The sequence below is a fragment of the Magnolia sinica genome, chromosome 14 (assembly GCF_029962835.1).
Source record: "Magnolia sinica isolate HGM2019 chromosome 14, MsV1, whole genome shotgun sequence".
NCBI lineage: Eukaryota > Viridiplantae > Streptophyta > Magnoliopsida > Magnoliales > Magnoliaceae > Magnolia > Magnolia sinica.
This window is the reverse complement of record NC_080586.1, coordinates 77,448,236-77,462,452: the sequence shown is the minus strand read 5'-3', so window position 1 is coordinate 77,462,452 and position 14,217 is coordinate 77,448,236. Positions and strand designations below refer to the sequence as shown.

The 14,217-nt window shown below is 40.4% G+C and overlaps 1 protein-coding gene across 1 annotated transcript; it reads left to right on the top strand.

Annotated features, from left to right (window-relative positions):
- The first annotated feature begins 4,475 nt into the window (after positions 1-4,475).
- Positions 4,476-9,650, top strand: LOC131225606 (expansin-A12). The gene is made up of 3 exons (XM_058221160.1): positions 4,476-4,909; positions 7,502-7,811; positions 9,203-9,650. Exons 1-3 carry the CDS (start codon positions 4,771-4,773, stop codon positions 9,513-9,515), a joined length of 762 nt encoding a protein of 253 aa, XP_058077143.1. The 5' UTR covers positions 4,476-4,770; the 3' UTR covers positions 9,516-9,650.
- The last annotated feature ends 4,567 nt before the right edge of the window (positions 9,651-14,217 follow it).

Sequence of the window (14,217 nt, the reverse complement as noted above, 5' to 3'; positions counted from 1 at the left end):
TTACAATATAAAAGAAAAAATCCCTAAAGAAGAAGAAAAGAAGAGAAAAATTCTGCACAGGCCAGTTTAAATATTCGGCTACTGGTTCAGTTGAACCGTTCTAGACCACACCGCTAGTCTGTTCTTCAAGCTAAGGTTTAAGCCTTGCTATGTTGCTGGAAACACTAGAATATATGAGTGAAGAGGGGTTGGCTGTCTCAGTTCGTATGGGTTTGCTGGAGTGAGTTGAGATGGTTTGGAAACCCATCCAGGTCTTCCTTTTATAAGCTATTGTGGCTAGGGGGTTATGGTCCAGAGACTTAAATTCCATTAAGCCATTTCTGGCTATTGGAAAACTAGCCGTTTTATGACTGTTGTGCATGGACCATCAAGCTGCTGCATGCTGACTATTGTGAGACAACAGCTAGCCGTTTTCTAGCTGTTGGGCTAGCCATGCAGCAGTTACAGCTGGACCCTGCACTAATGGCTCAGCTGTTACAGTTTCTGCTGCAACGCTCTTTTCAGTCCCTCTATTTATACTGAGAGATTTCTCTCTCAGTCCTTTAGTCTCTCTACTAACCAGCTACCCGCCATAGCTACTTAGTCGCACCGCGACTCGCACACGTCTCGCTCCGGTTCGCTCAAGGTCGCGAAGGAGCGACTCTCTGCGATACGATGGGGACGTGCGAAGTACGCCACTAGTGCCTTTACAGCCACACTGCCTCACATGCCCACGCCCTCGCACCGAGCCCGAGTCCGAGCGTGTGCGCGCGCGCAGCTGTTCCAGTGCTACGCACTGGAACACGCAAGGTCCATAGTCCACGGACTAGGTAGGTAAATATTATAATACTCCACTTCTTTCATATAAACCACAGGTTTTTCTCTTCTCTTTTCCATGTGGGACTGTTCCAAAAAATCCGTAGAAAAGTGTTTTTCAAAACAACTTTTTATATTATATTATATTTTATTATTGAAATATTTTTATTAAAATCAATATTTTTGCAACAATCAATGGATTTGATAATGAGGAAAGCTGACTCCAAATGCCCCTATACATCGAGCCGAGTCAAGTCGAGGTGGGCTAAGCTCGGCTTGAATCATCCATGCTATACTCGAGTTCGAGCTCGAGCTCAGCATTGAAGCTTGGCTTGTTTGCCAAAGCTTTCGAGTCGACTTAGTGGTTCGAGTCGAGTCCAGTTTACCTTAATAGGGTAAGGGAAAGAAAAAGAAAGAATGGGGATGGGTAGAGTCAAGTAAGATTTTTAAGTAAAAACTTTTAAGTTTTAACTTCTTTTTTTTTAAAACTTAAATATATATATTATATATATTTAATATTAATATAACATATATTATTAAAATATATTACTCGAATCGAGTCGAGCTTGAGCTCAAGCTTCAAGTCGAGCCGAGTGGAGTTCGAGTCAAGTCAAGTTGAAATATACAACGGTCCAACTTAACTTGAACTCAACTCAAACTTTAGTAAACAAGCTTAACTTGCTTTGAATCGGTCTTTCAAGCCAAGTCAATCCAAGCTAAGTTGAGCCAAGTCAAGCGAGCTTTTTTCGAGCTAGCTTGGCTCGTGTACAGCCCTATCTATGATGGAGTTGCCCCACGTGTCAAGATGACACACGTGTGTGAGATGAACGAAGATTGCAGTGTGATCTCAAAGCGAGTGTTCTTTATGGCAAAATCCAGTCCGATCATTTATCTGATGGGCCACACATATGAAGAAACGGATGGTTGAAAAAATGATAACCAAACGGTCTAAATTCAAAACGCATGGTCGATCATTCAATTAGTGCGTTGGCTTGATTTCTAGAACCAAGTCGAACATTCGATGAACGGCTAAGATCTTTCACACACATCACACACGTGCACGCATGGTGCGTTTGTGTTTGGCGCTTGAAGATGAGGCACGTGGAATTAATATATTCTTCGCCACCAACCCTTGCCTGATTGCTTCCTCCCATGAAACCTCCGTATCGTTGAAACATGTGCCGAAACCAACGTTGTCTTAGACAGGCTTCCTGTCTGGACGCCGATTGCGTACTAACTGACGCGTACTGAGGAAGCTCTGTGGGGCCCACCATAATGAATTCGTCTTATCCACTCCGTCCATCCGTTTTATCATCTCATTTTAGTGAAATTTTATAAAATTTAAATATATAAAAGTCTCAAGTGGACCACACCAAAGGAAAAAGTGAGAATGAACACCTACGGCTAAGAACTTCTTGGAGAAAGCTGATATTTGTGTTTCCCCTTCATCGATGTTTGTGTGGCCTTATCAACAGGTTGGATGACAAATAAGCATCACTGTCGGCCCTAGGAAGGTTTCAACGGTGGACGTCAGTATCCCCACTGTTTCCTGTGGTGTGGTCCACTTGAGCTTTGGCATGCGTCAGTTTTGGGATCGTATATAAAATGAGCTGATAAAACGGATGGACGGCGTGGATAAGGCACACACATCAGAATGGGCCCCACATATGTTCCTACGTACGCCATAGCGTATTGAGCTACTCAGTACGCAAACCGCGTCCTCCTGTCTGGGGGTCCCACTAAAAAGAACGGTGCTCCGTTCCCATCGGATGTTTATGGTCTTCCTCTCGAGGAGACTCGAGCTACGCTCCATCCACATCAGATTCCGTGATGTCGACGGTCCAGATCAACACTCATTCATGGATGGGCAAATTATGTAATGTCTGGTGTGCGTATCCTTTTATGATCCAGACCATTGATATGATGAGTCCACTTTGGACGGAGCAGACCACAGATTCAGGGTATAAGATCTAACCATTTATGTAGGCCAAAGCTTCCGATCAATGGCTCAGATCACCCAAGAATAGCCCAAATGTCATCATGGAACCCTCCACAATAAGCGTTCAATTCCACCGTTTCTTGTGGTGTAGTCCAGTTGGGCGTTGTATATGCTTCATTTCTTGTTCAATGACCTAAAATAAGCTGTAAAAATGAATGGATAGCATAGATAAAATACATACATCACTGTGGACCCCACAGAGTCCTGCCACCACGGATGTCGGTGTAGCAGGGTCACCACGCAATCCGCGTCCGAGAAAATCAATAACCAGGAGTCGTTGGGAAAACTGATAGAGCATGGAGATCCATACTCCTGTACATGGTCTTATTAAAACACGTGGAGAAATTCTATGCCGTTCCAAACATTCAAAATCATATGGTCCATTTTCAATCCCTAAAATCAGATTATTTTTTCTATTATAATCATGGATTGATGGATATTCGTTTACCGAATTTGAACCGTTGATTATTTTAATCCATTTGATGGAGACATCTCAGGCGTTAAAAATCATCACTTCGGTGCGAATTTTAGTTTTATCAGTCATTTGCAGAGCATGATCTGGACATTTTTGAATTGAGATTGAAGAAACTACAAAGCTATCTTATGCATGTTCATGGATCTTCCTACTCTGGCGGAATACGAAATAACTCCTCCGAACATTAACTACCTGTCGTGCTGCCTTACAAAACGTACAGATCTGACCGTACAATTGAGATGCATATGCGGAAAGAAACCGCGTTGAGACGCGTTAACTTTAATGCAGCACTTCTGACAGTCACGATGGACCGTTCATTCCTCTTCGATACTCCACAGGACACGTGGCTGTAAGATTGGTGATTTGGGCCGTCCATCTGATGGGCCTTATCATTTGCAAGAAATGGCACCAGTAAAACGAGTAGGGACTGTATAAGTGGCCTTAAATGGACGGTGAAATTTTTAAAATACTCAACGGTCTAGATTCAGAAAGAGAGATTCCATCCACACCAACAGCCTCACGTGCCAACCTGGATTTTGGTGGGACGCATCATGCAGATCGTTAGGTTGCTTAACTATCTGGTGGGCCCCACACATACGAAAACAATGGACGGTGTAAAAAGTACCTGTGTACATTACCTTCTGTCCATATCATCCCACCATCTACAAAGTCAGGTTGGTCTGATCCTCGCATAGGCACGTACGTAATCTACGTCAGAGGTTTGCAGTTCCACATACGTGTAGAGATGTAACATGCATAACACGGCACGCGCACTAATATGAAACACGTGCTTGAGATCTCAGCTTTCCGTGAGATTGGAAATAATGCTTACATCTTCAGCTTAAAAAAATCAGGCAATTAAATAGACAATCAAAGAAAATTCTAGCCGTTCATTTGTTTTGACCTCGCTGTGGCCCACCTGAGGTATGAATATCGTTATTCTTTTGCCAGAATATCTAAACAGTACATCTCACCTGATGCAAAGCTCAGATCTCACACGTGCTACAATATGACACACGCCACGACTGTGGATGTTTACAGGTTCCACACGCGCGGGGAATAAGAAAACTTCAGTACATGGATGTGAACAGTGGGCCAGTTCATCCTAACCGTTCTTTTGTATGACCATGGCTCATCTGATGATCATATCAGCCTGCCGTTTGAGACAGTTCATCTGAGCAGTGGGGATCGCTTGATTAGCGGATCCGATGTGTGTAGCATCTCTTCTGATTCAATCAGAATGGTTTTACTTGCATTGCATGGTCCACCATTTAGACGGTCTGGATTGTCCAACGACCGGACATAGAGATGCATCGTGGGGCGGCAATCAATCATCCTGGAAAGCTCCACCGTTTTTTCTTTTTTTTTAAAAGATATTCACCGACAAACCGCGTCACAAAGGCTCTATAAAAGGGAGATGGCCCCTCTCGAAATCTTCAAACGAGCTTCTCAACCGTTCTTACTTTCCTTTGAGATTTGAAAATCAGTTGAAGAAAAAGAAATGGCGGGAACCAACGTCTATTCGGTTTTCATTGTGTTTTGCTTGATCTTGGTTTTGGAAAGAGCCAACGGTCAATCCAACGGTTGGATGGCCGGGCATGCTACTTACTATGGGGCTTCTCAGAACCCTACCAGTCTAGGTGAGTCAATTTTTATTTTTATTTTTTGTAAACGATGAAGTGTGCGAGATCTGGGCGGTTCAGTTGGTGGGCCACTACTATTTTTGTGCTGTGGAACATAAATCAGGATGCTCCGATCATTGTGTGGGATACACGTGTATTTTGAATTTGGACCTTCCATTTTCTGATACATTATTGCCCGACGCGATGACTAGAACAGCCTGATGTTGGATGAACTTGATGAACGGCCCAGATCTCAAACACGTTCCACATTAGCTGCTCAAATTCTATTTTATTTTTTTGGCTTGGTCACGGGCGATATGTATTGGTTCTTTGCGGCCCACTCGAGTGTGTATACCGGTATACGCGGTGGATGAATATGGACGGTCCATTTGGAGGACTTTAGGACAATCCTACCTCTCCATTTAATGAATTTAGCCCTTTTTTTCACATTTTATTAACCATCTTTTTGAAGCAGAGATATTGCACTGCAAGGATTTATCAAATGCATGTAGTTCTTTTATCATGGTCCATTCATTGGTGGGGCCTACCAGATGAATGTTCTAGGTTTGCTGACCATGCATCCAAGGGCGTGAGAGAGAGAGAGAGAGAGAGAGAGAGAGAGAGAGAGAGAGAGAGGGGAGGGACTAGGGAGGGAAGGAGGGAGAGAGAAGCCTATTTTATGTGGTCCCAGCATTTTAAATTGGTGGTGATCATCCTCGTTACATGTGCCACACGTGTAAGGAAATCCAGACCATCCACACATTGTGGGAGTACATTCTGTATGCAGCATAGGCCAAAACTCACTTTGATCAGAGTATTTTATAAGACAACCATCATTTCAAAACGGACGGTCCAAATTGTAGGGTATATTCTTGATGGAGCATAGGCCGAAGCTCACACTGATCAAGCAATTAGAACCATCCAATGAGTGGCTTTCAAAAAGATCATGAAAAGTGATATAGAGAAGGGTGCAATTTCAACGGCAAAAACCATATGGTTAACATCATCTCCAATTTGGATGGTCTAGATCACCATACAACTATGCATCTCATGTGGGTGTTGAGAAAGAGAGAGAGAGAGAGAGAAAGCAAACGTTATTGCATGGGCACTGATCCCTACAAGCAATTTATAGAAAAGGGGGCTTCTGCATTCCTTATCCAACAATCATTCACCTGGAGTAATGCCCACCTTCACACCTTCTTATGCGAGCACCTGTGTTAAATTTTTCACAGTGTAATTATTACAAAATCTGAACGGTCCAAGTGATGTGGTACCCCTTGAAACCGTATCAGACCAATTTCCAGCCTGATCCACCACTCTGATGGACCATATAAAATAGAAACGCAAATAAAGGGAGGAAATTATTTCCTTTTTCCATAGCCCACCAGAGATTTTTTATCAGGCTGGAAGTTGGGTTCATAGAGTTTAAAGTGGTGTCGCATCACGTTGACCGTTCAGATTTTGTTCCCATAACACGTGTGTAAAGATGCATGCGAGTGCTCACGTGAGAAATTGTGCAGGTGAGCATTCCTTTATTTATCTGAGTGTAAAAGTTATTTACGTGCATGAAGCTTTCTCCCTCGTACGTAAATGTTATTATACTGTGTGTTATGTTTACCAGGTTCCAGTTTGCCGATGCCCTATGAATTAAGAAATCGGATTGCGTACTGAGTTACTAGGTACGCTCTTATCGTACTGAGTAAACTCTGTTGGGTCCACCGTGAATGAATGTAGTTTATCCACGCCGTCCATCCGTTTTTCCAAATTATTTTAATGGTTCAGCCCAAAGTTGAAGCATATCCAAAGCTCAAGTGGACCACACCATAGGAACCGTGGAAATATTGATTTCCACCGTTGAAGCCTTTTTAAGGCATCCAGTGATGTTTATTTGTCATCCAATCTGTTCATAAGATCAAAAAGATATCGATAAAGTGAAAATACAAATATCAGCTTGATATAATACTTCTGTGACCCTCGAGAACTTTTCAACGGTAAACATCGAAGTCACACAGTTTCAAGTGGTGTGGTCCACTTGAGCTTTGGATATGCTTCATTTTATGTATTAATACCTAAAATTATCTAATAAATTTGATGTACGGAGTGGATAAAATGCATGAATGATGATGGGACCCACAGAGTTTGCTCAGTACAAGTACTGAGTTACTCAGTACCCAAACTGCTTCCAGAAATTAAGGTCTACATAGGCATTAGGTGGGCCAAACCATAGAAAAATGAACATCCATTCCAAAGCTTTCAAATTCAAGCGGTGGCCCGCAAGATGGTAATTGGATCGGCCGTTTTTTTGGGTGTCTCACTTTCTCGGTAGGGCGACCCTTCTGAAGTAGTTGGATTCCATTAAAAAACCAAAGTGGACCCCACAAGAAGAGTTGTGGAATAAGCTCCATTACAGACGTTTCTAAGTGGGCCCCACAAGAAGAGATGTGGAATAAAGTACGAATTAACATGTGGGGCCCACAATGATGTTTTAATGACATCTGATCAGTTCATCATTTTGCATCTCATATTTTCTACTTAGAAATAGCAAATTAAGAAAATCCAAAACTGCATGAGTTGTATTTTTTACAAACGTGTGATGAATCTTGTACGTAGGAGGAGCATGTGGTTATGACAACACCTTCCATGCCGGGTTCGGAGTCGACACTGCAGCCTTGAGTGGTGCACTCTTCAGAGGGGGTGAGGCCTGTGGTGCATGCTTTCAGCTCACGTGCGACGCACATCAGGACCCCAAGTGGTGCTTGCGGGGTACGGCAGTGACGATCACAGCCACTAATTTCTGCCCGCCGAACAACAACGGTGGATGGTGCGATCTCCCCCGTCAGCACTTCGATATGTCCTTGCCGGCCTTCTCGAAGATCGCACGTGTGGGAAGTGAAGGGATAATCCCTGTGCTCTATAGAAGGTATGTGCTATGTACACTACTTCACGCACGTAGACATGGATAAATGGTGGGTGGGCCCCACGTTTTGTGGACTGTTGATCAATCGGGCCGGATTCAATGAAGCTAATGGTCACTCAACGAAATCTGCAGGCAGGCTTAGAAATTTAATGGTTAGGATTGCTTCACTGGCTTTGATAATTAGATCACAGCCAACCCGCTGTGGGCCCACCAGACTAGTGGTCCAAATCCCACGGCATCAGAGAAACTGTGCCTTGGGCCCACTGATTGGGTGGACCATTCAATTAATGGATAGATCGTGCGATCTTTTCCATGCCCACGATTGCACTTAGCATCGAACGGCGAGGATTAAAAACTCAAAAACTCTACTTGAAATGCTAGTTGAAGTTTTTTTTTTTTTTTTTTTTTTTTAAAAAAAAAAATTTAACACGCACACAAACCACCCCACACACCCACGCTGTAGTGGAATTTCACTGCCCATGGGTACTCGAACCCCTAAACAGGTGTTGAAACTCCCTAGAGTCTACCTAGTCGAATTTCCACGCTACTTGGTTTTGACTGGAGCAGTAAACGAGCTGAACTGGGGGGACGTTGGCCAGCTCAGGATATTATAGCTCAACTCGATCCTTGAGTTAAGCTTTGCTTGGCTTGTTCAGCATCTTGGGCTAATTTGAGTTGAGTTTAAGCTGAGTTTGAGTTTGATCTTTCAAGTCAAGTTTGAGTTTAAATCAGCTGAGTTGGAATTTAGGTTTTAGGTTTTAAGTTTTTAATATATGTAATATATATTATAATATATATAATATCCATAATATATAAATTATTTAAATATTTATATTAAGTAAATTTGACCTAAATTGAATTGATTCTTACTGAGTTAAGTTTGACTAGTTCAAATTTAACTTAACTTTTTTTTCAAACTAAATTAAAAAATTAGATTGACTTGGCTCAAACCCAATTTCGAGCAGATTCAAGTCAACTTTTTCTAAGTCGAGTCAAACAAGTTAACCTAAGTTACAACTCAGTTTGTGTACTAGTTTTGACTATATCTGGGCTTTCAATCATAGAAAATTGCAATAAATTCAATTCCAAAAAGAGTAGATAACCAATGCCAAACAAGCACATATTCCACGAGGGAAATGCACTACAGTTAATGCAATTAAGTGTTTGGCAGTCCACTATTAATTAAAAATTGTGCAAGTACCATTCTACATTCGTCATTTACTCTATAATATGAATTGAAAGAATTGCAATTTGGATAAGTTGAGCATCAAAACGTGCCTTAATTAAAACAGAATTCAATCCATTAATGGAGTTTTTCCAACTTGGGTTTTTATATGCATTCATATCACATAAATCCAAACCTGATATTCTTGTTTTTGCACATCCAATCAAAGGGTGCCATGCAGGAGGACTGGTGGGGTCCGCTTCACCTTGAAAGGCCAATCAAACTTCAATCTGGTGATGGTAACTAACGTCGGTGGTAGCGGCGATGTGAGGGCCGCATGGATCAAAGGATCCAAGTCGTCCGTTTGGGTGGCCATGCACAGGAACTGGGGAGTGAATTGGCAAAGCAACATGGATGTACGGAACCAAGCTCTGTCGTTCAAGCTCACCTTGGCCGACGGCAAAACACTACAATTCTCCAACGCCGTCCCTTCCACGTGGAGATTCGGAGAAACGTTCACTTCCCAGAATCAGTTCACTTAGGAAGATGATAACATAATACAACCATTGCATCTTGTATTAGTGAAAACTTGAATTCTTTTCATTAGATTAACACCTATTTTTTGGAATTATCACATACGACCATAGCGTGATTAGTTTATTATTGTTTACCATATTTCCAAATATTTCATCTGAACCGTGTAAGAGGTTGGACACATCATGAAGATCAACTGGGGAAAAAAGGTCAGGCCCATCCACCCATCAAGTTGACCACACAATCAAGATCAATATACTAACAATGAACTAAACTAATGAATAGTGTGGGCCACCTGGTATGTGGGTCAGCTTGATTTTTTCTCCAGGTGATCATGATGATGTTTTCTATCTCGTGCACTGTTCGGATTTCTTACACGTGTGACAAGTTGGGGGAAATGGTGTAGCATGGTAAGCTCTCACATGAGATCTCTCCTCTTTCTATAACTCCTTAGGAAATTATTATTACTATTATTATTATTATTATTTGGGATTTTTGGGAAAGGGTTTGTTATTATATACATTTGTAGCTTTTTTTACTTACGGATGTATACGTCAATTTAAATAAGATTGCATGCAATACAACCAACATTGGATTTGGTACTTATGTAATCATGTTTTACGATGTATGTTTGTATACCATTCTCTAAAAAAGAAGCCTTGTTCTTTGATGAATGTAATAATATCTACCTAAATTTTTCATTAAGGCCTATTGTTTGGATGGTTCAGATTGGCCACATGTGTCCTCAATGTAAAAGCACACTGCATCAAGCCTATTCAACATGAGTGGGGATCTTCTGCTTGCTACAAACAAGGGTTTTAAGTTTGTTACAATGTGATTGGGCCACATCATCACTTACTCCGTTTAATGTGGCAGTGCTAGCAACGTCAGTGATAATATGGACCAATCACAGTACAGGAAAATAAAATTTTTTTGTTTATGTCAAGCAGTGAATTCAAATTCAAGAAGAAATCATAAGAACACAATTGAGCTCTATTGCGCCAAAGCTTATGTAGTCTGGCCTGCAATCTAATGATCGGTGCCCATGTCCAACCCAATCTTTTGGCTAAGGGTTACCTTAATCTGCAGCCATCCGCTCCTTTCAATGGACCTAATTTCAAGCCTGGCCCACTTAATTATTGTGCATGAAATAGAGGCCCGGCCGGGCACATCTCATGGACCTATAAGATCACCCAACTTTGGCCAGAAATGGGCTTGATCTGTGATGGGTCTCGTTTGGGCGGGCCCATTTAGCCTAGAGGAAAACGCTCTCCATCTTAAAAATATATTGGATGGTAACAAATACCTTAGAAAATAAATAATTAGAAATTCTTTGGATTCTTTTTAACTTTCAAGAGAAGATTTATATAGTTTGATTGACAGTGGTAGTTTTTGTGTTTGGATACCAACTCTCAATTTGTCAGTTTGGGAGCTTGGAAAATATAAGTAGAGAAAGGGAAATATTCCTTAAAACATATTTTTAATAAAGCATTTCAAGAGAAATAAAAAATGAAGAGTGTCGGGAAAATATTTTAAGAACTTCCACTTAAAGAAAAATTGTTTTTCACACAAAAAAGAACTTCCACTTAAAGAAAAATGCCATTTTCTTTAAAAGCATTTTTCACTTAAATACTCTCGAAGCTCCCCAAGCATTGGATTAACAGTCTGGATAACCGAACCATGAGACCCACATTTGGAAAATCATCTCTCTAATAACTTGCAAGTTCTCACTGTTAAACCCTCTAAAAACTAAAGTAGACCTGGGCATGAGATGTTTTTACAAGTGGGGCTCGTGAATCGGCAATCCAAACTATAACTCTGTTGGGTCCCAGATTGGATGAACATCGACAAAAGAATCATAGATTCTACGGTCACACCTGATCATTGGCTTGTGAGCATTTCCATTGAGGAGATGTATTGGAAACTGCTTATCCACCATACACATGGTGGAGCTATCTCTTTACTGTACACGTGGGAAGTTGAAGTGTCAATTTGGACTGTTTGTCTAATAGACTATAATATAGATGGACTTCGTTTTTCCAGATATACATAGATAGGGATCATCTTAGCCACCTAAATAGTGGCCTTCAAAGCAATGGTGGTAAAGAAAAAGCGTTAATGGTGATGTCAACTAAAAATGAAGAAATTGATAGGTATAATTGTGTTGTTATTCAATTCAGGCATATGGCCACATTATTCAACTTGGACACATAGCCATATGTGCAACGACAGCCTAATTTCAGTTATTTGTGTATGAATATGTATATGCCAAGCATTCCAGAGTTGTAATCGGCTTGAATTGAACCGAACGCCTTGTGACCCCAGGCATTAAATAGCTAAATTAAGACCATATCTATGAAGATCGTCTCAACTACTCAACTACCAATTGATGTGATGATCAGGTGACTTATGAAGGAGAGAGTTAGTCATTCAAATGGATTCTTTTTTGGCTTGAAAAATAATGAATTTTTATTATGAGGGTGATAGCTTGCTCATGTTTGTTCACAAAAATGGCATAAGAAAGTAAAACGAAAATTTTAAAATTTAATACTAATTTTATTAATATGAATGATCTTCAAGGCCTAAACAATCGTGAGACAAACATGAAAAAAAGTTGTAACCATCAAAAGATGGTTGTAGCTTTTGGTCAGCAGAATGTGACCGAAGAATCACTATGGACTTGGGAATTTGGAGAGGACTCGATGATTGGGTTGTTGATATTAATCTAAACCAAACTAACTTGCTACAACAACAAACTAGATAGAAGCGGGAACTAAACAATGCTATGCTAATCGATTCCAACTTTTGTACAATATGCTATTTGATAGAAGTGGAGAAGCTAAAATTAAGCTATGCTAAGATATTTGTGTATGAAGGACGAGAGATTGAAAGCAATATTAAGTTGAAAAGAGTTAATTTTGATTTGGATTAGCAAGGGCCTAGAGCTCTTCATTTTGTGCTGCTTTTATAGACTTAAAGAAGTAGTGGCCTTGTATAAGCTTCAAGAGCTTTTAGAGTTGGTGTTCAACAAGTTAACGATCCCAACTTGATATGTTTTTTTCTAAGATGTGGCCAGCTACACAATATACCTATGTATATGGGTCTATCTTTGATTCCAAACAATTTCCTTCTCTTAATACTCAGCTTTCGTGATCTTTAGGTGTGTGTGGCCAATCAAATTTTGCCAAATGTTTTTCGCTATCACTCAACATCAAATACATTTATGAAAATACGATGCGTACACTTTTCTCGTGCTTGCTTCCCACATGTCATAAAGAGAGTAACCACTTCTAGGTTTGTTGGTCGTGCATACGTCTCTAAATATCTTAATCTTCCTAGCGTGACATGTGTCTCTAGGTGATGAAAGGTATTCATATCCTTGTGATCTCCTTTTCATGCTCTGCGAAGACTCTTTTTTGTGCTTCCGTATGAGTATGCTATCACGCAACATTGTCATTCCTGTCGGTTCTAGTTGTGACAAGTCAAGTATAAGCCAATTGCACGTTAAAAAAAAAAAAATGTAACTTTCAAAACAAATGCCATCGAAAAGCCCAATATATGAGTATTTTTGAATAATGCATCATCTTACCTTGCGTGATGCATAGAGACAGCTCTACCTCTCTACCACGTTCCTAATTTTATTGAGAAATTGCATATTGCCTAGTGACCGAATATCTCTAAGGGCTTGACATTGTAAGATTTGATTAGGTCATGTGCCGCTGCCAGATGTAAGGTATACATACAGTGTATTTGAAAATTATTTAGTTGAGATTGTGCTCGACTAAACTCATATCTGATAGTGACATATGGCTCAATCAAATCATGCCACACTGAGTCCAAGTCAAGGGTAATTTGCTCTTATTAGGTCCAAATTAGGGTTGTCAATGGGTACAAAGTAGCATGTATGCAATAGGGTCTCAAATCTGAGACATGTTAAGAAATTGAGCCAGGTGGGGTTAAGTCTCACCTTTAGAATCCAGTTAAAATCAGGTACATTCAATTTTAGGTGGGTCTATGTAAAGTGGGTGGAATCTAATTAATTTTAATAGTACAATTAGGTTTTAATGATTCTAGCCCCAACATGTGGTTTTCCATGCCACCTACATGCAAAGGAGCCATTTACATACCATGTATTATCTCAAACTCAACTTGAAAACTATATCCAAAGGCCTGATGTGTGCACATACAGTACATATCTTCTTGCAGTCAAAAGCTACAAGAGCCTACCATGATGTTTGTTAGAAATCCACTATATTCGTCTATTTTATTGAATCATGTTAGACCATAAGCCCAAAAATAAAATAAATTCAAAATTTGAGTGGCTGTACGACAACAAATAATAAGGATTGAATGAATACCTATTGTCAAAACATTTCAGAGGCCATGGAAGTATTTTTGTGCTTTCAATTTCTTTTAAGAATGTATTCTTATGTTTTCATTTCCTATTGGGATTGGCCATACGAACATTTTGCACATGTGTAAACATCATGGTGGACCAAGGGAGGTTTTATTGGCAAACATTTGCCCGCCCACTTTTACCACTTGTGTTGTCTACTTGAGTTTTAAATTTGCTTGCTTTTTAGGCTTATATCCTGGCATAACCAAGAAAGTTTGGAGCTGTACACTAGCTGAGTTAGCTCGCTTAACTTGCCTCACTCGATTTAAAAGGTGGGTACGATCTAAGTTGAATTGATTTTTTTACCTTGAAAA